This window comes from Sciurus vulgaris (assembly GCF_902686455.1).
Source record: "Sciurus vulgaris genome assembly, chromosome: 3".
Lineage (NCBI taxonomy): Eukaryota > Metazoa > Chordata > Mammalia > Rodentia > Sciuridae > Sciurus > Sciurus vulgaris.
The window spans coordinates 19809937-19836877 of NC_136463.1; the positions used below are offsets into that span (position 1 = coordinate 19809937).

Here is a 26941-nt window from a genome sequence, read left to right on the forward strand (position 1 = left end):
CAGAAGAAATATAAAGTTGGACACTACTCTGACCCCACACAAGCCCCAGGTGATTCACAGAAACATTTCATTTTGAGGCGCACTGGTTTAAGTACTTTTTGAGGAACGAAGGGAAATATCTTCATGACATTTGCTGCCTCTCCCAGCCTCCCCGTGCCCTGCAGGCTGCGAGGGCCTGTCGACTCATTTCCTCTCTGTGACATGCTCTACTTGCTCCTAGACTGAATCTCTGGGTCCACCCCTCCCAGCAAACGCGTTCATGTTCCTTGGGTTGAGGGAAGGGGACACACCCCCCAGCCCACTCCTCACTGATCGCCACAACTACCTGCTCACTCGCCCAGCAGTTCGTGTTCTCCATACACATCCCTCCACACCTGAGCCTCAGTTTCCTCAATTGCAGAGCCACAATAATAATGCGATCTCTCAGGTGCTAATGTGATGTGAACTGATCTGAAGAGCACCTGGGGCATTGGGGGACAGCACAGAAGTCGGGGATAATCACTGCCATTTCAGAACTCACCCCAGGAGAAGCCCCTGGACTCCAGTCGCCTTTTCCACGCAGCCCCACCCCCTACACCCAGGCAGCATCCAGCCCGCCTTCTTCCAGCCCGGCTTCTCCCTCCCTTCTCCGCGCCCCCAGGGCAGCGAGCACCGATAAATCTTTCCCAGCACGTTGCATTGTTACAGCGAGTTGCCCTCGCGTCTGACCGGTCCCCCCGCCCGAGCTTGGCTGTTCTTCAAACCCAGCCTCTCTGCCTTGACCGTCTTTGAGGCCTCAGCCCCTGGCACAGTGCTTGGCACTTGGAGGGCGCTCAATAAATGTTTGCAAAATCTGAATCTCCGAGGAGCAGGTGTCCACCCCTCCACTCGCGGGGAGCTGGGTGCGTGCTGGCGGCGCGGGCGGGAGGCTGGCTGCGTGCCCGGGCGGGGGCTCCTCCGGCTCGCGGAGGCTGAGGGAGAGGGGAGGGGTCCGAGGTGGCGAGCGGCGCCAGGGCCGCGGGGCCGCGCTGCCGCACGCCGGGGCCGTCCGCGCCCCGCCCCTCCCGGCCCCGCCGCGCCTCCGCAGCTCCGCCGCCCCCGCCCTCGCGGCCAGCGAAGGGAGGGGCCCGCGCAGGCGGAGCCAGCGGCGGCCGAGGCTCCGGGCTCCCGCGCTGCTCGCGGTCACCGAGCCGAGATCCTGGCGCGACGAGGTAGGAGGCGGTGCGGGCAGCAGACAAGGGAGCGGGCGCCGCGGCGGGAGGGTGGGCAGAGACCCGCCCCTCGGTGCCCCACAGCCTAGCGGCCCACTGGGCCCCCAGCTGCGGGGTTCCGTCCCCGGCCCGCGGTCCCCAGTCTCCCTTCTCGTGGCGCCCACACCCCGTGCGTCCTGCTCCATCCTCGCCGCTCCACATCCTCCGAGCGAGCCCCGGATTCGCCCCGCTCCTTGTCCGTCCCACAGGTTCCTTTCGAAAGCGGGCTGGAGTCTGTGCTTAGCCGCCTGGGGGAGTAGGGGGGCCGCAGCGGGAAGCAGCCAGGGGGTGAGTCCGGAGTGGCGGGGAGGGGGCTGGAGGGCCGGGTACCATTCTTCTGCCTCTTAGTGTCACTGGTGCTCAGCGCAGCGGGCTGGCTCCATGTTTGCAGAATGAATGAATCATGACTCTCCTTGTCCCCTTCTGAAGGAGGACTTTTTAAGGTCCACGTGCTGCAGAGTACCCTGGGGGGGGGGGGGTCCTGAGATAGAGCCCCCTCCCCCCACTTCCAGCGTAGTAGAAACCCGACTTTGATTTCTCCACCTCCTTTCTGCGTTTCATTCTGGAGGCTCCCTTTGGACAGGAGCTTGGCGGTGGGGAAGTAAGAGGGGGGATTGTAGGCCCAGCCGGGTACTTGTTGAAGCGGGTGTTGCTGCAGGGGATTTGGCCAAGGTCTTTTAGAAGGTAGCTGTGGAGAGGGGAATGTTGCTGGGTGAGAGCACCTGCCTCCAGGCAAGGCCACTTGGCATCTCCGGAGCCAGCTTGGAAGAGTCGATCTGACTATGGATTCTGTCCTACAAGTTACTTACTGAACCCCTCTAAGCTTCTGTTTCTTTATCAGTAAAATGGGAACATTAGTATCCATTCCTGAGGGATTTATGCAGATTCAAAAAAACGGATATGCAATTATCCAGCAGAATGCTTGGCATTGGGGACACCCAGCACATCTTAGTTTTCTTTCCTTCCTCTCTGAAAAAAGTGAGCAGAGAGTTTTTTGTTCCATCTGACCCTCAAATCTGTCATAACAGACCTAGGTGATGTATAATCACTGTTGAGTGAATGTGCTACCCACCTGCACCCCTGTCCCCAATCTGCAGGGAGAACTCAGGACCTGCCAGGCACAGGCATGCCAGTGCTATCAGAGGACTCGGGTGAGTGCCCCCACCGGGCCTGGGTTTGTCATAGCCCTGGAGACGGGAGCCTTCCAGGCAGCCCAGAGCTGGAAAGAGACCAAGCTATGCTAGTGCAACCCCTAGAAGCTGCCCTGCCTCCAAATCCTGGGGAGGTCCTCAGGGCAGGGCTGAAGCACAGAGTTCCAAGGGGCAGGAAATCCCTCCTTCATTTGTTATTCCTTCTTTTTCTTACTCCCTCCTCAGGTTTGCATGAAACCCTGGCGCTGCTGACCTCTCAGCTCAGGCCTGACTCCAACCACAAGGAGGAGATGGGCTTCCTGAGGGACGTTTTCAGTGAGAAAAGCCTCAGTTATTTAATGAAGGTGAAGTTCTGTCTGGCCATCCCTCCCCCGAGGGAGAGTCTTCCTAGCTGTCTGTGGCCCTTGAGGTCATTGGACCTATCCCCTTGCTCCAGAAGCATCTTCACTAGCCCACTAAACTGCCCTTTCTCATTTGTTGCCCTGTTGGTGACTTAGCCTGTAGCCCTAGGTGTCCCCAGAGCCATGGGTGGGGAGTATATGGTGTCCAGGGTAAACTGGACATCAGGTGTCTTTGCAGATTCATGAGAAGCTTCGCTATTACGAGAGGCAAAGTCCAACCCCTGTCCTGCACAGCGCAGTGGCCCTCGCAGAGGATGTAAGTTCCAAATTTTTCCTTATGGTATCAGCTGCACTCTGAGTCCTGTAGGGTTCTTTCCTCCTGCTTGGTCACCATTGCTTAGTCTGGGGACAGGAGGGATCAGGAGCCCAAAGTTGAAAAGGCATCTTCCCATTTCCTCTTCTTCCTCCTCCCTGGGCCTCCTGGCAGGTGGGGAGGAACTCCAGAGCCTTGGACTGAGCTGGGAGACATGGTGACTTGATGACACCCACTTACTGTGTGTCTGGAGCAAGACTGTTCCTCAGCTGTCGGTGACAGCATTTGATCAGAGCAGCAGTTCCCCAACTGTTCTGAGAACTGGTGATATGAATATGTCAAATAAGCACCTTGTATTTGTGCTTCAGGAGACCAATGTGAAGTCCCAAAGTCAAGGGATTTGTAATGTCTCCCTGTTAAATGACTCAGGCTTCTTATTTTTTAAAGGAATGCTTCTCAACTTATTGTGGACTGGTCTGTGGGTTGCATGGGGAAAAACTGTCCTGGTTGATGACTAAGATCAGCTCTGAAATGACTCACGTGACCCCAGGAGCTGGCCCTGTGCAGCCTCCTAACACAGATTCCCCATACCTGTCTCCTCTCTGGAGTGTGATTAGTAGTATGTTAGATCACCCAGCACCCAGGCTCAGCACTGCCTTTACCACTAGCTCTGTGACCTTAAATAAGTCAAATCAACTTCTCTGGGACCCATTTTCCTCATGCATAAAAGCATAGCAATGAGTGTACAGACAGACATGGCCAGGTTCAGATCCTGTGTGACATGTGAATTTTGTGACGTGTGAACTTTGTGACATTGGGAAAGATAATCTCTCTGGGCCTCAAGAGTCTCATCCGTTAAATGGCAAAACTGTACCCATTGCATCCAGTTTGTTGCAAGGGTTAACTGGGGAGATGCTTATAAAGCAATAGCACACAGCAGGGGCTTGCTAATCAGCCCCTAGTGGGTCTGCTTGTAGACCAAGTTCTCCTGATCCCTGAGTGCCTCAGTCCTGGGCTGGTCGAGGGTCTGATGTGCCCCTGGGTGCTGCAGCTGTTCCGGTGGGGGGACCCGGGCTTTCCCTGAGGGCCTCCCCACAGCCTCAGGCAGGGGCGCCCCAGCCTGCTGGCGTCCCCTCTCATTGTCCTACAGGTGATGGAGGAGCTGCAGGCCGCCTCCGTGCACAGCGATGAGAGGGAGCTGCTGCAGCTGCTGTCCACCCCCCACCTCAGGGTAGTCATGCCACGGTCCCTGCCCACCCACTCATCTTGTGTCTCCTGGGATGGGGGCAGGAGGGAGCTCGGGGTCCTGAGGGATCCTCAGCACCGGTGTCTAGGGTGGGGGTCTCTCTGGCCTGAGATCCAAGAGCCCCCTCAGCCCCTTTCCCCTGCTAAGGCCCCCGGCCCCTGTGAACTCTGAGGCCAGCCCTTCTTGTCTCTGGCTTCCTGACAGGCTGTGCTCATGGTACATGACACAGTTGCCCAGAAGAATTTTGACCCTGTTCTGCCCCCTCTGCCCGATAACATTGATGAGGATTTTGATGAAGAATCAGTGAAGATTGTCCGCTTGGTGAAGAACAAGGAACCCCTGGTATGTGGTGTCTGTCTCTCTTCCCCACCCTTTCTCTGCATCTCATTCCCACCCAGAAAATTGTGAAGGGACCCTCCTGAAATCTTCAAGGTGAGTGACGGCCGCTTCATCAGACAGGGCCAGTGCTAGTCTGCCACACCTGGGTGTACAGGGCACCCCTTTCTCTGGGGGGATACAGCTCCCCCTACAACTGTGGCCAACCCCCTTGGTGCAGTAAACAACCTGCACCTCTGTATGCCCTGAACCAGAAGTTGCCAAACTCAGCCCAAGGGCCAAGCCTAGCTTATAGCTTATTTTTATACTTTTTAATTATTTTTATCATGGTTGTGATGATTCATACCATGGCAGAGTTGAGCGGTTGCTTCCAAGATTGTTTGCCCCCCGCCCCAGAGCCTAAGACATTTATATTTGGTCCTTTACCGTAAAAGTTTGCTGCTCCCTGCTCTGAATAGTGAGGCAGCACAGGGCCCCATCCATTCTCTCCAGCTGACAATTATCTTGCTCCTGGGTCCGCACTGATTGACCGGCAGAGGGACAGGGTTGTTATCAGATGGAAGGAAATGGAAGTCCAGAGCACTGAGCACCTGCCCTAGAGAATACCACAGCTGCCATTCTCAAGTTTCACTTTTCACACACTGACCTGTGGTGAACCGTGTCTGCAAACAGGCAGAGATCTTTCCTTTGCCTCTATTTGCTCATCTGCACAATGGAACCATCAGCCGTGGATTTGGTAAACATCCTGGGAGCCCTCCTGTGTAGCCACTGTGTTGGGGGCTGGCAGTTCAGAACTGAATAAATGATGGAGAGTTGGCAGGTCTAGGGGCAAGAAGCCTCGTTGGGGAGGTACTTAATGAATAGCTTCTCTTGCCAGCAAGAGTGATCTTCCATATTTCAGATAGGTGACATGAATGAAATTGATACTAAGTATACAAATGTGTTTGTGGGTACAACCAATAATAAGTGGCTAACATTTATTGAGCACTTACTATGCACTAAGTGTCTTGCATGCATTCCCTGATGGACTTCTTGCAACAATCCTGTGAGTTAAATGCTCTCCCGTATGCCAGAGGAGAAGGCTCAGAGAGGATAAGGAACCTCCTTGCTAATGCCACGTGCTTTCTTTGGTCAGTGGTAGGTCTGTGTTCAAATCCAGGGTTGTCAACTCTCAACCTCACTCTTGCCTTGGCACCATCCAGCTCACAGAAGTGGGAAATCAAGGCTCATTAGAGCCTTTCACATCCTAGATGTCATCTCTGCTGTGCTTTATGGTCCAAGTCCCGGTCCTGAGGCTCTGGTGGAGGCATGGTTGATTCCTCTTGGCAACAACAGAAGGCCCAGGAACACTGTGATTTGTTTGAGGCAGGTTGAGAATTTGCTGGCACATGTTGTCCTCATTATTAAGCATCTTTGCAAGTGGCAAGGTCTGCGATGTGATAGAGAAAGCACTGAATTCAGTGTTTAAAAAAGCTTTCCATGTGTGTCTGTGACCTTGAGGATGCTTAACTTCTCTGAACCTCTGTTCCTCATCTAAAAATGTCACAGGGTAATTGCGCTTTGTAAATTGTAAAGTGTGGTGCTATACTCATGGGAGATGTTGGTTTTGTTGAATCTTAGCATTGGGAAGATCCCCACTGATCCACCCTCTGGGGTGACAAGTGGCAGGATAGAGGAGGCAGTTGGGCCCAGAGAGTTGAGGTTTAGGGTTGGGGCTACCTCTTAGGAGCCTGCCTGCTCTGTCTCCAATGCAGGGCGCCACTATCCGACGGGATGAGCACTCGGGGGCTGTCGTGGTGGCAAGGATCATGCGTGGGGGTGCAGCAGACCGGAGTGGTGAGTGCAGCAATGAGCGGCCAGCCTGGCTGTGATGGCGGTCATTGTCCCAGAGCCTCCCCTTTGCTCCCAAGGCTCATTTCACCTTCGGTCTCCTATTTGGAGTGTGCTTTGCTTTTGGGAGTAGGACTGAATTCCATCTCCTGTCCAAGCCCAGAAGAAATTTTAATTGAAAACACAGCTGGCCTGGGGTCCTCTGGGCAATCGGGAAAGGTCTCATGCATCAGTTTAGTTAAGCACACAGCATGGGCTTGCTGACGGGCTCCTCGCTGGGGCCAGGCACAGCATTCCCTGCCACCGCCCGTTGCCTTGGCAAGCTGCTCTTACTGAGGGGAGGGTGTTCACATCCAGGTTGGGATGGAAAACAGGTTGAGAATCACTGGTGTGTGGAAGAACTATCAAGCTAAGAGGTGAACCTCCTGGTATAGGGGGACTGTTGTCCTTAAACTCGGGGGGAATTGTCATTATGGAGAGACCTAGAGCAGTGCTTGCCATATGTTAATGGGCACATACACCCCCTGAGCATCGTGGTTGGTGCCAAGCAGACACTGAGGCGGCAGCCTGCACTTCTGACCTCTCCCACTGGGGAGCAGCAAATAGGGCCTAAATATGCAGGGACACTTGTCATTAAAGTAGAGGCAATAGATGACTAGTCTAACACTCTGATGACATCTTGGCTACAGCTTGTTTCCTTGTTAAGATTTAAGAAGGCAGCTGGGAGCGGTGGTGCATGCCTGTAATCCCAGCGTTTGGGAGACTGAGGCAGGAGGGTAGTGAGTTCAAAGCTCAGCCTCGGCAACTTAGCGAGATCCTGTCTCTAAATAAAATATAAAAATGAACTGGGGATGAGGCTCAATGGTTAGGTGACACTGGGTTCAATCCTCGTACCAAAAAAATAAATAAATAAAAGATTTAAGGAGGTAGGTCTTGGGGTGTGTCTGTAGTTCAGGAAGATGAATTATTGATATGTTTAAAGAAGAAGAGGTGGTGGTAGAAGGAACACAACTTTCTACACCAAAATATCAGCGTCTGTAAACTGGCTCCATCATTAGCGGCGTGACCTTGGGTAAGCTGTTTCATCCTCCTGGGTCTCAGCTGCCAGCTTGTATATTGGGGATGTCACCCAGTGACCATGAGACTTTGATACCGAGTGCCCAGCACTTAGTAGGACTCAGTGTGTCCCAGCCCCATACACTGTCGTTAAACCCTGAGCTTGCCTTGGCAGTGGGTTCCTCAGTGCCCAGAGCCCCAAGCTCCTGGGCGGAGGCACCTTCCTGTCCTGATGGTCAGTCCTGTGTCTCCTAGGCCTGGTCCATGTTGGAGACGAGCTCCGAGAAGTGAATGGAATCGCCGTCCTGCACAAGCGGCCTGACGAAATCAGCCAGATTCTGGTCTGTGTTGCTGCATGCTCTGCTGGGTTGTGGGGTGTCTTCAGAGACCCAGAAAGGGGTGCTTTCCAGAGCCAGGGCAGATTCTAGCTCAGCCTCACATTTTCAGGAGGAGACAAAGTGGCCTTCCAGTGTGCCTGTGATGTTGGGTCTGGGCCCTCTGGGGAGTGACGCAGAGCTGGGAGGCGAGCTGGCAGGCCGTGCCCTCCTCTGACAGTGTGCGTCCCCCTGTGTTTCTGGCTCTGGGGCACGGGGTCTTTATCAGGTGGAGGGAAGGGGACCTCCCAGAAAGGTGGGAGTGGCAGCAGAGAGCCGTTGGGGGAGATGGAAGCAAAGAGCCAAGTACTAATTGGGGAGCAGCCCCAGTCAGTCAAGAAGGAAAATGAAACTAAAGTAGGTTATTGAAATGGCCCAAGAGAAAAGCAAGAAGGGAGCTATTAGGGCCCAAGAGGCCAGCAGTGGGAAAATTGGGATTCAAATGCACACCACATCCTTGGGTTCTCATTTAAAATCTCCCTGTGTCCTGGGAAAATACAGACATTTGATTTCTGAGTTTCGCCTTACTTAATTTGGGGTGCTGTCCTAGAAGGGTGGGCTGCAGGGAAGGAGGCTGAGAGTCTGACTTCCATTTTGAATGTCAGTTCTTAGAACTGGGAAGGGAGATTGCAGCTCCAGGTGGGTGGTCAGACCTGGAAGGAGACAGGCCTCTGTTTCGTCTCCCTTCAGGCCCAGTCCCAGGGATCCATTACCCTCAAAATCATCCCAGCCACGCAGGAGGAGGACCGCTTCAAGGAGAGCAAGGTATGGGGAGGTGGGCTCACGGGAGCATACTGTGCGAGGGGCAGTGTGGGCATGTCTTTTGACAGTCACTGGGAACAGATCATGAGCCTAGTCGGTAGCCTGGGCCCAGCTGAGGACTTTAATTCAGTCACAGGGTTATTCACTCGTTTGTACCCTGCCTCTTTTTAAACAGGATCTGATGCAGGTTGGAAATAAAAGACGGGGTTACTTTAATTGAAATAGAAAATCAGGGCATTCAAGAGAGGGAGAAGGTACTAAATGTGCTGGATTCTGGACCAATGAAATAATTGCCATTTGTTTGATTATTTGCTGAGCCTACCTGTGGAGGTCACCTCCTCTGTGCAGGGCACTCTGCCAAATGCTGGAGACAGGGACAATGAGTAGCTTCAAGGGTTCCTAGTGCAGAAAGGGAGTCTGGGGAGTATATTTCATTGCCATGTGACAAGTGTATTGGAAAGAGCCAGAACAGAGTTAGAGTCACCTTGGAAGGGTCACAGTATGGGGGTGCTGGGGATGGGACTTGAGGAAGGTGAAAATGACTAGAGATTTGGAGGGAGGGTCAGGTAGAGAAGGGTCTGCTATACAGGGGCTCCAAGATGTGGTGGGGAGCATGTTTGGGGAACAGTGGTGGCACTCAGGGCAGGATGGCAGTGGGTTTTGCTGGGAATGCGAGTTAAGCCTCTGTTCTGAACGGCCTCTATTGCTTTGTGAATAGTTTTGGCATAATTCCTACTTTGTGTGAGGACTCTTAGAAGCTGACCCTGAGCCTGCAATCCCTGGTACTCCGGAGGGTGACGCAGGAGTACCACAAGTTGAGGCCAGTCTCAGCAACTTAGCAATGCCCTAAGCAACTTAGCAAGACCCTGTCTCAAAATTAAAATTAAAAGGGGGCTGGGGTTGCAGCTTGGTGGTAGAGCACTTGCCTCGCATGTGTGGTGCCCTGGGTTGGCCCCTCAGCCTCACATAATAAATAAAGGTATCATGTTCATCTAAAACTGAAAAAAAAGAAAAAATATTAAAATAAAATAAAAAGGACTGGGGGTGTTGTTCAGTGGTAAAGTGCCCCAGTGTTTAATCCCCAGTACAAGACACACACACACACACACACACACACACGCTAACTCTGACAAGGGTTTGAATGCAAATGTTCCTTCATGGGTGGGAAGTGACCCCAGGAAACACCAGCAAGCAAGTGAGGAAAGGAAGGCCCATCTGACAAAGGGTATGTTATCCAGCAAGTTGCGACTGTGGGTAACCAGAGCTTAATCCTGCTGGGGAATTCAGGGATCCCCTGTAGAATACATGCTGCTGTCATCCAGCTCAAGAGCCCTGGGGAGCTAGGGAAATCTGTACTCCACCTCCTGCCAGGCTGCACCTGGGGGATTCTTAGCAGCTCCCGCCTGCTGAATTAGGGAAGAGCAGGCATTCAGTGGCCAGAGGAGGTTACGTCCTTAGATGCAGGTGCTGGTAGCTGGACATCAGCCCAGGGTGCACTGAAGTGGTCCAGCCCTGGTGGTGGGGAGCACATCCCACAGCCCAAGAGAGAACCCTGTAGGTGGTGAGAAGTTCTTAAAGGTGTTTTGTTTTGTTTAGGAAGGGAGCAATCCAGCCACATTTGTGTTTTAGAAAGATCCCTGGCAGCCAGTGGAGGTAGGTTGAGTGGATGGAGGCTGGAGGCAGGGAGCTTAGTAGGAGGCCATTGTAAAAGCCCAGTTGAGAGAACATTAAGGCTGGAACTGAAGCCAGGCAGGGCACAGTGTCCCAGGCTTGAAGTCCCAGCTGCTTGAGAAAATGAGACAGGACCATCCTGAGTTTGAGGCCAGCCTCAGCAACATGAGACCCTATCTCAAAATAGAAAAAACAAAAAAGAGACAGAATGAAAGAAAAGAAAAAAAAGACAGGAGCCGAGGTAGTGGTAGAGGAAGAGAGGAGGGCATTGCTTTGATTTCATAAATTTGGATCTGAACTTCTGGCAGCCAGGGCCAAAAGGAGAGAATGAATTACATGCTTTCTATCAGTGGATGGAAGAAAGCAGGCCAGTCCCACCCCTACTTCTGGGTACTAAGTGCATGAAAAAAGGGACCCAACAGCTTCTGACACAGAGGAGATGTCACTAAATGCTTTGAATGAGGATTAATAATGGACGAGGTCTTCAGTGACAGTGTTTTTACAGCAAGTGAAGAAATAATCTTTACATGGCTGTTTCTTGTTTGCACCTTTGATTAAATCCCAGGGTATAAATAATGTTGACTCTAACCTCATGGAAACAGATTCTTCCTGGGACAAGCTACTGTGGTCCCTGTATGCATGCAAGGACTCTGGCATGATACAGGAAGAAAACTTGGTTTTCCTGGGGGACAGAATGAATAGCCTGTCCCTTAACTTATTCCTTCTAAATATTTCTTCTTGATCCAAGTGTTTGAGTCGGGCATCCACTTAATTAAGATCATACCTTTCTGAGTGCCTAGGGCCCCTGGAACATCTGTGGCAGGATGAGGGCATCTGTCTCCACAACATTCGGACAGGAAGTTCTTTTTGTTGTCTAACTGGATCTTTTCTGGTTGGTACATACAGGAACATAATTTGGATCTGTCTGAGGAAGACCCTTGGCTGTCTTTTGTTTTGTTTTTCTTTCTGTTTGCTATTGAAGTCATTAGGCCCTAATGGTCTGAAACTAGAAATACTTAAAATAAATCCACGCTACTGGGTTATAGAAGAGAACAAGGAAGTGTGTTGTGTCCTCACACCATCTTCTCCAGAGAGGGGACTCCAGGGCAAGCAGGGATTTGGGACTTCTCCAAGTGACAGATGAGGCAGGGTTGAGCTGTAAAAAATGTGGGTCAGTTACCCACCAAGAAGTGATGGTGGGGATGGGGGGTGCAGCTCAGCGGTAGAGAGCGGCCGAGTGTGCAGCACCCTCAATCCCCCACCCCATGGGGTGATAAAGAGCAGTAGTTTTGTTAATATTTGTGTTTTTACCAGAAAGTCTAGACTACCTGTTTAACAGATGGCTCCTGACTTCACTAGGAGCAGTTGGTGTAGTAAAAATAACATTAGAGTTGTGAATTGTGCTTGTCTTTACTTTCTGTCCCCAGGATTGGTTGTTGCCTTGAGTGTACACTATGAGGCTGTTACGAGGACAGTGGATCCGGTAAATGTGGAAATGTTTAGGTTGGAAAGAGAAATTCAGCCGTGGGGCCCATTTATTAATTTTCCAGTTCTTGATGGATTTCCTGGCTAGAATGTCCAGGATGGTTGAAGAACAGAGAAAAATGCGTACGCTGGGTGGCTGATTAGTTTTCTAGTGCCAGGGCTGCTTGTTCCTTAGCTTTCATTGGGGCATAGACACACCCATCGGCTCACCTGGGCCCTTCCCCTGCAGGTGTTCATGAGGGCCCTCTTCCACTACGACCCTCGGGAGGACCGGGCCATCCCCTGCCAGGAGGCAGGCCTACCCTTCCAGCGCAGGCAGGTCCTGGAGGTGGTGAGCCAGGATGACCCCACGTGGTGGCAAGCCAAGCGAGTGGGAGATACCAACCTTCGAGCCGGCCTTATCCCCTCCAAGCAGTTCCAGGAGAGGTGGGTCTGGGGTGCTGACATGGGGTGGTTCCCAAGTGGCCAATGGCCCAGTTACTGGACAAACTCCTAAGTCTCTGCCACCAACAGCCAGAGTGAGCCACTGAGTGTTGTTTTTGGAGGTAAGTATCAATTGAACTTGTGTCTCTTCTTGTTCCATGATTAGTGGTGATGTCTGTTTGAGATTTAAATGAATGTATCAATATTTACATTATTAAGCTAATGTATACAGTTGTCCCTCAGCATCCATGGGATTGGTTCCAGGATCCTCTGTGGATACCCAAATCAGCATATGCTCAAATCCCTTATATGAAATGGTGTAGTACTTGCATATAACCTACGCCATCCTCCTGAATACTTTAAATCATCTCTCGATGACTTATAATACCTAACACAATGGAAATTCTATGCAAATAGTTGTTCTGTATTGTTTAAAGAATAATGACAAGAAAAAAGTCTGTAATGTTCATAACAGATGCAATATTTTTCAAATATTTTCAGCCCGCGGTTGGTTGAATCTGCACCATGGATGCAGCAGTCCAACCGTATTTTATTTTATTTTATTTATTTTTTATTTTTTGTGGTGCTGGGGATCGAACCCAGGGCCTTGTGCTTGCGAGAGCGAGCACTCTACCAACTGAGCTTTCTCCCAGCCCCCCCAACCGTATTTTATAATACACACTTAGAGAAAGTTTAGAAATAAAAATAAGAGGGCTGGAGTTATTGCTCAGTGGTAGAGCACTTGCCTAGTACGTGTGAGACACTGGGTTCCATCCTCAGCACCTCGTAAAAATAAAAATAAGTTTAAAAAAAATTAAAAAGGTCCCTTAACAACTAAAAAAGTGTTTATAACAAAATAAGCAAAATATGAAAATGAGGAAGAGAAGGACTAAGAAAAGAAAATTATCCCAAATCTCATCATCATATAAACAATATAGTTTATCTCCTTCCTGAGTATCACATACAAGATTTGGGGTTTTATTTCCTTTTCTTTTTTTTTTTAACTTAATATTTTGACATTAGTGTTTCCCATCTTATTATGTATTCTTTGTAGTATGATTTTGATTTAGGAAATTTCCTCAGGAGCTATGCGGGTATGCATTGTGAATTGGGCTGGCCCTGTGCCAGGCGTGGAGGAAGTTGGAAGGTCTTGGTGTGGCTTATGGTGTAGCCCAGAGGTCTCTGTGATGGTGTGGGGAGGAGGATGTGCCCTCACCAGGTCCACAGGGAAGGCTTCTCAGGAAGTGTCAGGCGACTCCCCTACTCGCCTGTGGCTGCCCACTTGCCTGTGGTCTCCAATTCTTCTCTGTGTTAAGGTTGCAAAAATTATCTTACACAGGGTGTTCTTCATAGTTCACATTTTTCCCCCTAAGGATTGATTGCCAAGAAGGCAAATCCTGGGGCAGAGGGCAGGGCAGACCAGATTATCGCTTCCCCTTGGGTTGTAGCCCTCCTCATATCTTTTGGGGTACGGAATGCAGTGAAGACAGAACATCACAGTCACCTGTTTCAGGGGTCTTCTTGGCGCGGTCCCCAGGTCAGAGGTATCCACATCACCTGGGAATTTGCCAGAAATGCAGATCTTTGAGCTTCACCCTAGACCTGCTGAAGCAGAAACTCCAGGGCAGAGCCTGAGATCTGCATTCTGATAAAAGTTCATGTGGTTTTGAGGTGTTAAGGTGTGAGAACTGCTGCTGTGTTTCCACAGGGGACCCTCAGACCCATCTATATTTCTGGCTTCACAGGTCTTGGCAACATGATTGCTGACAGGGAGGGCTCTTGGCTGCATTTAAATGTGGGTAGCCAGATACTTCCAAGAGCCCTGGGCATTTCCTCAACTCAGATATGGTCTGGTGGCTGCCTTTCCACTGACAGCCATCTTGATCAACTCTAGGCTGAGCTCTCCTCTGGGAGTTTGGGACTTGTTCTGCTTTTTTTCCAGCTTCCTCAGAAATTGGGAGGCTGGGTAAGTGCCTGACTTGGGCCCACTTGTCGGATCCAGACCTCGTTTTCCCCAGGTTTTCCAGAAGACTCTTCAGCTGCTCTGTTAAGTATGTCCTAGCTCATGAACTCCCATCCCCTTGTATCCCTGCAGACGACTAAGTTACCGGAGAGCCACGGGCACCCTGCCAAGCCCCCAGAGCCTCAAGAAGCCCCCCTGTGAGTAGATTGGCAGGGATGGCACTTCAGGGAGGGACTGGGATTAGGAGTTGGTACTTTGTGCTGGGAAGAAGCTGGCACTGGGATGGATGTATTATCTGAGCAGACAGGACATCATCAGGAGTCCTGTCTGAGCTTGTAGACCTCCAGAGGAAAGTGGGATGGGAGAGGCTTGAGTGGGTAAAATGAGGGTGGGGTGGGGGCAGCTATTCCCCAGAAAGGAACTTCTATATTTGGGGTCCATCTATGGTATTGGGGGTATGTTACCACCTCCCAAAATGGTGTGCCAACCTCTATTGTGTGTACATGTGTTTGGGAGAGGGTCTATCAGCAGCTTTCATTAGATTCCCAAAGGATTCTCTGATGAACAGTTTCAAGAGCCACTGATTTTAGGAGGGAACGGAGGAGGTTCTGAGTGACCTGTGCCTCTGATAGGGTAACAGATTTGGCAAATACAAATCAAGCATGCTCGGTTAAATGTGAATTTCTGTTAGACGATGAATTGGTTTTTTTAGTATAAATACATCCCATGCAGTCTGTGAGGCATATTCAGAAATCATTTGTTATTTATTTGAAAGTCAAGTTTACCTGGGTGTCCTGTATTTTATCTGACAGCCCTGTCCTGCATAACACATTACCTTTTAGAAAATATGTCCACCTATCTTCTTACCTTCTACTTACTTCGATTTTATTTTTTGTGGTGCTGCGGATGGAACCCGGGCCTGGTGCATGCTGGGCAAGTGCTCCAGTGCCGAGCCACACCTTTTAACCTTCACAATAGCCCCAGGTTAGAAAGGAGGCTTTTCCAGCATCTGGCCTCTCTGAGGCAGAGGCTGTAACCAAGGAAGGGGCCTTAGCAGGCACCAGGTGGCCTGAGCATGGTTAGTCCGCAGCTCTGCTCCACCCCACCCCATCCTCTGGCACCTGCACTTATTTTCTCAGGCAAGCCTCCAACCTCAGAAAAGGGACAGTAGATCCTAATCCCACCACAGGACCCCAGCGGAAGCCACTCCATCGGTCACTGCCAGTGGCCACTTTTCTTGACTCCCTGTAGGTGGGAAGGCTGCTGGGTAAATTGGCCTGGAGGCTGCTTCCACCAGCCATGAGCTGTTTTCCCTGGGCTGCTAATGAGACACACACAAGAAGACTAATTAGAGCAGGTCTTGGGGTTTAATGACATACCACAGCTCAGATCACAGGTTTGTTGGAGGAAAGGAACAGGAGACAGATGGAAGGCTCCTCAGGCTCCTGAGGCTGTGGCTGCCTCTTAGCCGCAGGGCTTCATGGTCCCCTCTACTAATGCTGTCCCATCTGTCTTTTGTGCAAACCGCAGATGATCAGCCTTGTGACAAAGGTAGGCCTGGTATTTGTCCCCTGTGAGGGCCCAAGTGAGGCCCCTTTCCTGTGGAACATCTGGGGCTAGAAGAGCTGATTTTCCTTTCCCCATCTGAGTGACTGCAGCCAGATGTGTAGGGTGGGGATGGGATTCAAGACTGTGGGGACCCTCGCCTCCTACCAGTACGAAGGTGCCAGCCTTCCTTAGACTCAGCTATGTTGTGGGGTGCAGCTAGGTAGGAGCCAAGAGAGGAGGGCAGTGGGACTGTCTGCCTTATTCCCACTGGTTCCGACTCAGGACCGTGAGGAGATCTTCTGCCCAGAACTCCCACCAGGGCTTGGGAAGGCCGTTGGGGCCTAAGCATAGAGAACTCAGTGAAACAGAAGGACTTGTCCCTGATATGGTATTTTTCCTGAGTTCCCCTGGGATATCACTCTGGAGGGTTCTGCCTGACCATCCAGAAATTGGGTCCCTCTGGGCCTGAAGATGTGTCCAGCATGACTCACTGGCCTCCCTCCCTCTGGTTCATAGAGACCTGTGACTGTGAGGGGTACTTCAAGGGGCACTATGTGGGTAAGTACCTGGGCTGTCCTCCAGCACCCCCTCCCGGCCCATGCACGGCCTGTAGCCTCAGGCTTCCGAGTGGGGAAAGATGCGGGCAGAGCCCCAGGAGCTGATCGGGAGCAGCCAGCCTGCAGGATCCTCTTCCTCTACCTTGTCAGCCGGAGAAGAGACTGAGCCTGTCTATCCCTGGGGGCCTCCATCCCGGCTTTTACCCAGCCCCTGGGCAAAAAACCCTGGCCAGAAGGGCACACTGAGCACCATGTTAACACTAATTTTATCATCATCTTAATTAAAGTTTATTCAGTGTGACTGCCAGCAGTATACATTCATGGAATGTTTTACTGGCCTCCAAAGTACCTTCACTTCTTTTATTTTTATCAGTTTTTTCAAAGGCCTTAGAGACAGGCAAAAAGTCTTTTAACTTTTATTTTGAAGTGATTTCAAACTTACTGAGAAGTGATAGGAATCCTAGGAAGAGCTCCCATGTCCTCACCCCAGATTCCCAGCTGGGAGCTGTGGCCCTGTTGGCCTTGTCCCTCCCTTTTCTACACATATGCATTTGTCTCCTAAGTCATTGGGCAGTTAGATGCAGACATCATGCCTCTTTGCCCCTAAGTACCACAACATGTATTTCCTGAGGACATGGACATCCTCTTACGTAACTCAGGATGATGATCAAGTTCTGGGAATTCACCATGTGTAAAATTCTATTATATGCTTTTATTACAATTTCACCAGTTGTCCCAATAATGTCTTTTAGAGCATTTTCCTGGATCCAGGATTCAATCTAAGACCACCCACTGCACACTTGCATTCCCATTTCACAGATAAGGGAATCAAAACTCAGAGAGATGCAGACTCGCCCAAGGTCACTTACATGCCAAGCAAAACAGTGATCTTGAACCCTAGATTTTGGGTGTTGGGGGGGCCACCCTTTCATTGTATCACTGTGCTCCCTGAACAGTCTCTTTCTAAACCGGAGGGTGGGGAGACCAATGGGGTCAGCCCTGCTGCCAGGTCTGGTCAGGTGAAGAAGGTCTTTCCTGGGAGATGCTGGGACAGATGCCTCCACGTCTGTCTGCCCTTCTCCAAGCTGGTCTCCGGAGGAGCTTCCGGCTAGGCTGCAGGGAGAGGTTGGGTGGCTCACAGGAAGGGAAGATGTGTGCCAGTGCTGAGTCTCCAGAGTTGCTGACCTACGAGGAGGTGGCCAGGTACCAACAGCAGCCGGGTGAGCGGCCCCGCCTGGTGGTTCTGATTGGTAGGTGACATCCTGGGTTTCTGGGAAGTGGGCTGGTTTCCTCCCCACAGGAGTGGGGAGAGAGCTCAACACAGACCCTGTCAGTCTTCCCTTTGTTTCCCAGGGTCTCTAGGAGCCCGACTCCATGAACTGAAGCAAAAGATGGTGGCTGAGAACCCACAACGCTTTGGTGTTGCTGTTCCACGTAAGAGGGCTGATGTGGGTGTGCGTGATTGGGTGCACGCACTTTGGGTGTGAATGACCTCCAGGCACAACTTGCTGTGGGCAAATTGTGGGACCAAGGCAAGGCATGATGGGAAGAGACTGACTCTCAGTGGCACACTGAGACCCTCTGAGGTAGGAGCTGGAGGACCACCTGCCTGGTTCCTGCCAGGGGAGGGAGCTGAGTCCAGAGCATACTGTAGACCATGGCAGCCTCAGCCGGATACCAAGAGGATCTCCACAGTTGGTGTCTTCCAGCCTCCTCTTCCCAGTGACTCTGACTCCTACACCCAGCCACTGTTGCTTAGATAAGAGAGCAGGAGACAGAGAAGCACAAAGAAGTTTTGCCTGGCACTCCCTTGTAGCTGGATTCAGCCTGTCAGGGTTGGGGTACAGTCCTGGGTAAAGCCACCCCTGCCAGTTCCTCAGCCTTCCTGCTGCTAGAGGCAGCACTGATGCCAAGATCCCTGAGCCAGGGTCCTGGTCCTGAATGTGATAATGGTGGTGAGGAGGAGGGAGAGGGAGAGGAGGAGAACAGAGGTACCAGGTACTGCACCAAGAGCGTCTGTGTGTAGAGCCTTGGTTGGCCCTTCTGGTGCCCCTGAGGAGAGGCTTGTTATCATCTCGTTCTGCAGAGGAGGACACTGAAGCTCCATGAGGTTAACTACCTTATCCAATGTCACACAGTTGATAAGAGCCAAGATTGGACCCCAGACAGCCTGCCCCAGTCATGTGTTTAAGAGTGGCACAAAGGCTTCTTTCTCCACCACCGCCTGCCACATCCTGCCCTTGGCTGTGGCTGGCTCCTGGGGACTCACTCATGCACTGTGTATGCCTGAGGGGATGCTATGGCAGCAGGAATAGAACTTTCCAGAGTGCCTACCAGAGCCTTTCTTTGATTCTACTGCTCTCCTCCGGGTGTCGGGGCCCACAGCCCAGCCTAGAGGTTGTTGCAATTGTCTCTCGGAGGCCAGACTGAAGTGGCAGGGATGCGGGAGAGCTGGAAGGACTGTGGAGGCCATTCTGACAGCATAGTGGCGATGGGCCTAGAGAACCTCAGGGGGCCTTCTAGATGTTTCTCGCTGGGTTTTAGGAACTAGAGGGGTCAGGGATGGTTTGCCAGAGGCAGCGACTTTTATGCTGGGTGTTAAAGAATAAATAGGAATTTTACAGGCAGAGAAGAGAGGAGAGGAAGAGCTCACTGTGCAGAGGGGCCATGTGCAAAGGGATGAAGGTGTGACCTTTTGTAACCGTGCCAGGGACTGGGTTGTTAGTATGGATGACATGGCAGGAGGTGAAGCTGAGTGGAAGGCTGGGCAGATCATGAGGGTCTTGTATGCTCATTGAGATGTTTAAAATCCTTTCCGTGGGTGAATAAAAATTTTAAATCAAGCGAATGACTGGGAGACGTGGTCCACTAGCTCCTCCAGGGGCTGGACTATGATGCCAAATAGGGAACACAAAGTGTCCGAAAGGCCAGAAAAACCTTGTCCTCTAAGTTCCCATGTTTTCTTTTGGAAAAAGCTGTGTGTTGTCTCGTGGGTGCACTTGCTTTGAAAGGACCTGGTTGTCCCCAGAAGTGTGCATCTCACTTCCATTACGGAAATCAATGGGGGAGCCCTTGGGTTAAACATATTTCTTTGAGATCCAGCTCTGCTGAAACACATCCAATCCATAATGGGCTGTCTTTATGTCTCTTTTCCTCTCCAAAGGAGAAATAATCGAATAAAGAATTAAAAGCATAGAGTAGGGTCCAATGTCTTTGTGGCACTCTTGCTCTCAGGAAAAGAAAAATAATAATGAACTAAAAACTAGGGTCCTGCAGGGCTTGGTGGCGCACCCCTGTAATCCCTCGGGCTTGGGAAGCTGAGGCAGGAGGATCGCGAGCTCAAAGCCAGCCTCAGCAAAAGCGAGGCACTAATCAACTCGGTGAGACCCTGTCTCTAAATAAATTACAAAATAGGGCTGGGGATGTGGCTCAGTGGTCGAGTGCCCCTGAGTTCAATCCCCAGTACCCAACCCCTCCACAAAAAACTAGGGTCCTTCAAAGCCCCACATCAAGAAGGCAGTTCAGCAGAGTAGCAAAGGGCATGTGCTTGGCATGGGGTAAAGAGAGTGGCCTACTGCCTACTGGCTGTGAGTCGCTGAACACGGTGTTTAACTTTGCTGAATGTCAGTTTTCCCCAGCTGCAAAATGGGAGGCTCCTTTGGCCTACATTGAAGAGTCATGCAGATAAGTCTGGAAAAGGCACAATGCCTGACACCCAGGACACTTGACGAATGCCTCCTGGGGGAGGGCACAGCTAGATGCTATTCTCACTCACTGTGATGTGACATCTCTTTGCCCAACTCTCCTTCTTCTTTCTTTAAAAGATACCACCAGACCCAGAAAGAGCCATGAGAAGGAAGGGGTGGAGTATCACTTCGTGTCTAAGCAAGCATTTGAGGCCGACTTACATCACAGCAAGTATGTTGCTTGGTGGGCCAGTTAGCCCTCCCGGTAGCTTGACCTCCTAGGAGGGCTTCCAGAAGGGGCAGGGGAAGTGGGAGAGAAGTTGTATTGGGATGTCCATTTAATTTTTTACTACTTCCAGAAAGCTCAGGACCTAAAGTTCTTTTCCCTTGTTTGTGGTGGTGCTTTAGGTTCCTGGAGCATGGTGAATATAAGGAAAACCTCTATGGAACCAGCCTGGAGGCCATTCGGGCTGTTATGGCCAGAAACAAAGTTTGTTTGGTGGACGTGGAACCGGATGTGAGTTCCTGGGCCAGCGGGGCATGTTTAGTGAATGGAGGTTATAACCTAGAGGATTGTAGCTTTTACAGAACATTTGACCTCTAAGGAATTCTTAGTCTGAAATATCAAATGTTAAATATCCTTGGGTCTCTCTTTGAGGATAGAATAAAAACTTTGAATCCCCAAACATGTATCTCTATCCACAAATATCGCATTAATTGGAGGGAACTCATGGGCCCCCTGGTGGCCCACAGACCCAGATCAGTAATCCCTGCATGGAGAAAATCATGTAAAAAAAAAAAAAAACCAGTGGCACCACCTGGCCAGTTCCAGTGAAACAGAGAATTAGATGAAGTACCCAGGCGAAGCTGGGGCTGAGCTCTCTGTGCCAGGCCACCCTCCCCCAACCAGGATGAGTGAAATTAGTGGCACAGAGAACCCCTGGGGGAGACAATGGGAGAGGCAGTCTGGAGAGCAATTTGAAAGGGAAGGAGAGGGAGGGAGATGTGACCCTGTGTGGAGCTTCAAAGCCATTTCCAGTCCCACACACCCAGTATGCTGTGGGCTCCACAGGGACCTGGCCATCTTTTTAACCTTGTCTTTCAGAAAAACTTCCAAGCTTTGAACACATATGAGGATTTTTTTTTTTTTGTCCTTTATAGAAACAGATCTTTGATTTTATGATACAACTGTAAGCTTTATTTTACAGAAGTCGACTTGAAACATTTCAAAAAGCACATTTTTGCCTATGAGGGAAAACCCTCACTCATTTGGACTTACTGGGAGTTGCTGGTCAAAATTCAAAGTCTAATTTTCAAAAGTTTTTCAAAAAGTGATTTTATTGATCTTTGCCTGTGCGGATAGGGCATGTAGCAGTTTAATACCAGTATTTCCAGAACAGAGGTTTTTACAGTGTAAATACTCATTAACTGTATGATTTGCATACGGAAAACCTCAAGTCTGCAAGTTCTTTCCAAGTAATCCCTTAGGTCATGTTTTCATTTGCTTTGCAAATCTTTTCTTTGACTCTCAGGAGGCGGCATGTGTGATAGCACAGAGTTTGCATGAATGTAGACAAATTGATGATGTTAGACTAAATAGATGCACATTGAATCCTGCTCCCTGGACCATCAGGAATGGGCAGGTGGAGGAGCCTGAGAAGGTTAATTGGAGCTAGAGGGATCTGAGGTAAGAGAGTCAGCGACTCTGAACTGAGACTTTGGAACCTTCCTTTCTCAGTAAGTGGCCTTCAGGGCCCAGCTGAGTTCAGTGTCAAAGTGAAGGATGAGTAAGTGTGCAGTTAGTCTGTACAGTGAAGTCCATTGTCACCGGGACCTTTGCTGTTGAGGTTATGTGAGGGAAGCATGAGGATCAAGCTTTCAAAAAGTATGTTTCACAATAGACTATTTCAAAGGTGTGTAATTTTCCCGAACTTTCTTTTTCAGGCACTGAAACAGCTGAGAACCTCAGAGTTCAAACCCTATGTTATATTTGTAAAGCCTGCAATTCAGGAAAAAAGGAAGACACCACCTATGTCCCCAGCTTGTGAGGACACAGCAACCCCACTTGTAAGTTTCAAATTGATCCTTTCCTTTATGAAGGCTTAAAGGGGATGATTCTGGGGAATGCTTCTAGCTGCAGAAGGGTACTTTCAGTGGAAGAGGGACATAGGACATACCTTCTACATGAGACCATCTTTCTATCTTGCCTATTGGCAAGTCTAAGAAAAGATGGTCACTTGGCCAGAAAGCTCAGTGTCAGACAGCCAGAAGTGCTTCCCAATCCAGGCAAGGTGGCTTTGCTAGGATTACCACCCCCACTCCTCCACATAAGCACCCCCCTGCCACCAAATAAAGGACTAACATCTGTCAGAGACCTAATCTGAGTGTGTCAAACCACACTCATCTGTTGAACTCGTAAGCCAAACCCTAGTATTTTTAAGTTGAAACACCAACTAACAAGGTCATTGTCATTCCTTTCAAAGTAGTTAAAATCATCAACAAATGAATCTATTTTTGAAGCTATCAGATGAGATCATTCAATGGTTTCTTAATATACTTCTGTTCAACTGTCATAGATTCTTTGTTCAGCTCAGTCTTGCCAGGACCCCTTCCTGAAAACTGAATATTTGAATGAGTTCTCCTAGAAGACATGGGCATGGGGATTCATCTCTTCCCATTTCAGCCGAGTCAGCTGGGGAGTGGGGAAGTTGTTATGGGGGTGAGAAGCTACCCAGTTCCACAGCAGACTTGGCTTGCTGTCCAGCCTGGCTGGTTCCACCTGAGGGAGGCCCTCTCACATCTTCCCCTGGGTGGCAAAGTTCCCTCCAAGTAAAGATTTTGACATAGTCCTAGTTCATGCTAATTCTCTGAGGTAACTGTCTACATCAATGAATTATTTAGAACATTAGAAATGTTCCCCTTTAGAAACACTAAGAGGAACTTGGGCATAGAACTATTTAGAGACATGCAGAACATTTATCATGGTGGAGGTAATAGCAACAAGAACAAAACAATCAAAAACAATCTAAAATATCTAATAGGAGGGCTCAGTACAATAAACTATATGACAGGAACAATCATGGTGGGTTTTTTGTTTTGTTTTGTTTTTTGCAGTGCTGGGGATTGAACCCAGGGCCTTGTGCTTGCAAGGCAAGCACTCTACTAACTGAGCTATATCCCCAGCTCATGACAGGATATTCACAGGATAGAATGGACTATTATATAATCAATTAAAGTCATGTGTTTGAGAAACATTTAATAGCATTCAATAATCATAAATTGAAAACTCTACCCCCCTCCCCCCCAAAAAAAAAATCAAAAAAACCTTTCCTATCCTCAGGAAACTCTTAATCTACTCTCTGTTGCTGTAAATTTGTCTATTCTAAATATTTCATACAGATAGAATCATATATGTGGCCTTTTTAAAATCTGAGTTCTTTTACTTAGTATGTGTAAGGTCCATTCATATGTAAGTACCACATTCTTTTTTATGTTTGAATAATATTCCATCACATATAATACTATATCTTATTTCTTTGTTCATTAACTAATGGACATTTGGGTTGTTCTGTTTTCTGTTATGAATAATGTTGCTATGAACAGCCAGATACAAGTTTTTATTCGAACATTTATTTTTATTTCTCTTGGGGATAGACCTGGGAGTGGAATTGCTGATAATTCTGTTTAACATTTGAAGGAATTCCAAACTCTTCCATGGCAGCTGTACAATTTAACCTTTCCATCGGCAGTATTCAAGGGTTCCATATTCCCCATATCCTCTCCAGCACTTGCTATGGTCTGTCTTTTTGATTACTGCCATCCTAAGTGGGTGTGAACTGGTATCACACTTTTTTTTTTTTTTTTAGTTGTAGTTGGACACAATACCTTTATTTTATTTATTTATTTTTATGTGGTGCTGAGGATTGAACCCAGTACCTTACGTGTGCTAGGCAAGTGCTCTACCACTGAGCTACAACCCCAGCCCACACTGTGATTTTAATTGACATGACTAATGACGTTGAGCATCTTTTCATGTGTTTAAGTTGTGTATCTTCTTGGGAGAAATATTTTACATATATTTTGTCCATTTAAAATTAGATTATTGATCTTTTTATTAAATGGAAAGAATTCTATGTTCTGGGTATAAGTCCCTTATTGGATATATGATTTGGAAGTATTTTCTCCTATTCAATGGGTTGTCTTTTCACTTTCTGGATAGTGCCATCTGAAGCTCAACATTAAAAATAATTTTTTTTGGTACTGGGGATTAAACCCAAGAGAGCTTTATCACTGAGATAGCTACATTCCCCTGGCCCTCTTTTTTTCTTTCTTTCTTTTTTTTTTTGGATACAGATTCTTGCTAAGTTGTTTAGAGCCTCATTAAGTTACTTAGACTGGCCTTGAACTTGCGATTCTCCTGCCTTAGCCTCCTTAGTTGCTGGAATTACAAGAAAGTACCATGTGTCTGGCATTAAAATTTTTGAATTTATTGCTTCTAAATTCAAAAGATATTTTTAGGTTTTTGGTGTTGTATCTAAGAAATCATTGCCTAATAATCCAAAGTCATAAAAATTTGCTGCTATTTTTTAAAAAAAGTTACAGTTTTATCAGTTATATTTGAAACTATCATCCATTTTGATATAATTTATGTGTATGGTGTGAAGTAGGGGGTCCAATTTTATTCTTTGCCTGTGAATATGCAGTTTTCCCAGCACCATTTTTAAAATTATTATTTTGGCACCCTTGTTTAAAATAAGTTGGCAAAAAACAGTAAGGATTTATTTCTGGATGAACTCTCAATTCTATTTCATCAATCTAGCCTTATGCCAGGACCACATTGCCTTGATTACTATAGCTTTGTAGTAAGTTCTGAAAACAACAAATGTGAGTCTTTTGACTTCTTTTTCTTTTTCAAGATCCTTTGGCTCTTCGGGTCCCTTGCATTTCCATATAAATTTTAGAATCAGCTTATCAATTTGATTTTACTTTTTTAAACAAATATTTTAGAGTTGTTAGAATTTAATAACCATGGGGGAAAAACTTATTTAAAAAGAATCAAGAAGACACAAAGGGAAAGAAGAATCAGCTTCCTAAGATACAAAGGAAGGTCTGCCAAAGCATCAGGTCCACAGGAAGTGCCAGCTTTTTAGGAGTCAGACCTTGCTTGACCCATGGCTGGCATTGGAGTGGACTGCAGTCTTTTACTGGTGTCCCTCCAGTCTGACCAGTGTTGCCACCTAGTCCATTTCCTTCAGTGCTCACCAGCAAGCTGCGTTCCATGCAGGTGCGCTCCAGGCAGATGCATAGCTGGCTGATATTTTTTGTTGTCTGGATCAGTCCACCTGCCAATTGTGAAATCCCACTTTGCTTCTCTCCAAATGTGTCCCACTGTCTTGAAGCCAGAGTCACTTTCAACATGAGTAGGCACCAAGGTCATGGCAAGGTTGTTTAAATACAGGGTGCCAGCTCTGCTCCCAAAGACTCTGACCTGGGAGGCTGGCATGGGGCTCAGCATCTCCATTTTTAACACATATACTTTCATGTGATTTTAATGTATGCAGGCAAATCCCAGACCACATTTGAAAGAATTCTTATATAAGGCCTGAGTTGTTCTTTTGTTTTGTTTTTTTTAACACTAAATATTTGTCCATTACCTGGCCCTTGAGTTTCAGCTAGGGGGATTGATAAAAGACCCTATGGGCATATCCTCTGTCCATTTGTTTGCTGTCCCACAAGTTAATGGGGCTTCTGCCTTCTGATCCATTAGGCTGATCCAAAATGGGGACAAGGGATGGCATGGGGTGGAGGGAATCTTTTTTATATGCTTTTCAGGACTGTGACTCTTAGTGAAGTCACAGGGGATGAGTTCTGCTTTTACTAACCAGGAAAAAGGTCCAGGGGATTTATGGATGCAAAGGAAATGTTGTACATTGCACTCTATCAGACATTTACTTGAGTTCTTCCTAGAGGCAAATATTTATTAAGAAGATTTTGGGACTTGTGGCAAAAATTTTCCTTCTATCTTTTCTCAAAAGTCTAAAAGCCTCCGGATAAACCACGCGGGTGCCTGTAGGAAGGCAGACTCTGGAAACAGCAGCAGGTCCACGGCCGTGTGTGTGTGTGTGCGCGCGTGCGTGCGTGCCTGCGTGTGGGGCTGAGTGGGGGAGGAGGGATTGAAGCTGTAGGGGCCACGTGGGGACGCTGCAGAGTGCTTCCAGCATGAGGGCAGCCCCAAAAGATAGAATGGAGAATGACCAAGCGCCTCCCCATTGAAGCCTGTTTTTCTTCTCCTGGGGGAAAGAAGGAGAAGCGGTATCTCAACCTTCTCAGGTTTCTACTGTCTTTGTGGGATGGTAGAAAAACTGTTCCCTGGACCTTTAGAACACATCTCCTGAAATTGTAGATGCTCTCATGAATGTATAAATTGGTGACAAGGGATGGTGACAAGGGAGAAGAGGAGGGAATATTTTGAAAGTGGGTCTCTATGGAGGGATAGGGAGGATAGAATCCCCTCTTCCCACAGGGCAGCATGAAAACTCTGAGCCCCTGGAAGCAGAATAAGCCACAGAGGACTGGGAAGGGACGGGAAAGGAGAGAGGTGAATGCCTGCAGCAAATTTCATGTTGTAATTTTTCTTAGAGTCGATTGGACACTTTCCTTCCTTCCATAAACCAGGCTGTTTGTCTGCTACACTCCTGAAATTCTACTTAGTAGAGGTTCTTTTGAATGAAGGAGAGAGCACTTCCCAGATTGGATAATACAAGGTTTTGGTCTACACCTCGATGTTAGGTGTTAGGAAGGCAATCTGACTAAAGAAATCAGGTTTCCTTGGCTGGGGAGATAGCTCAGTTGGTAGAGTGCTTGTCTTGCAAGCATAAGGCCCTGGGTTTGATTCCTAGCACCGTTTAAAAAAAAAAAAGAAAAAAGAAATCCCTTTCCTAACGAGAATGATCAAGTTGTGCTGACATTT

The 26941-nt window shown here is 48.7% G+C and overlaps 1 protein-coding gene across 4 annotated transcripts in view; it reads left to right on the top strand.

Moving 5' to 3' along the window:
* Positions 1 to 1104: 1104 nt before the first annotated feature.
* The window catches only part of MPP3 (MAGUK p55 scaffold protein 3), a 28143-nt gene continuing 2306 nt past the window's right edge, over positions 1105 to 26941 (top strand). The window contains exons 1-18 of one of the 4 annotated variants that reach the window (XM_079135394.1): positions 1105 to 1190; positions 2327 to 2380; positions 2606 to 2724; positions 2960 to 3037; positions 4185 to 4265; positions 4485 to 4622; positions 6371 to 6452; positions 7758 to 7843; positions 8567 to 8641; positions 12024 to 12220; positions 14313 to 14377; positions 15711 to 15731; positions 16245 to 16286; positions 17371 to 17535; positions 17639 to 17719; positions 20110 to 20203; positions 20380 to 20488; positions 21916 to 22038. In XM_079135394.1, coding sequence (XP_078991520.1) covers positions 2356 to 2380; positions 2606 to 2724; positions 2960 to 3037; positions 4185 to 4265; positions 4485 to 4622; positions 6371 to 6452; positions 7758 to 7843; positions 8567 to 8641; positions 12024 to 12220; positions 14313 to 14377; positions 15711 to 15731; positions 16245 to 16286; positions 17371 to 17535; positions 17639 to 17719; positions 20110 to 20203; positions 20380 to 20488; positions 21916 to 22038 — 1581 coding nt within the window. In that variant the 5' untranslated portion in view covers positions 1105 to 1190; positions 2327 to 2355. Of the gene's footprint in view, positions 1191 to 1351; positions 1518 to 2326; positions 2381 to 2605; positions 2725 to 2959; positions 3038 to 4184; positions 4266 to 4484; positions 4623 to 6370; positions 6453 to 7757; positions 7844 to 8566; positions 8642 to 12023; positions 12221 to 14312; positions 14378 to 15710; positions 15732 to 16244; positions 16287 to 17370; positions 17536 to 17638; positions 17720 to 20109; positions 20204 to 20379; positions 20489 to 21915; positions 22039 to 26941 lie in introns of those variants that run through there. The other 3 variants (XM_079135396.1, XM_079135395.1, XM_079135397.1) reach the window with 3 other exon arrangements.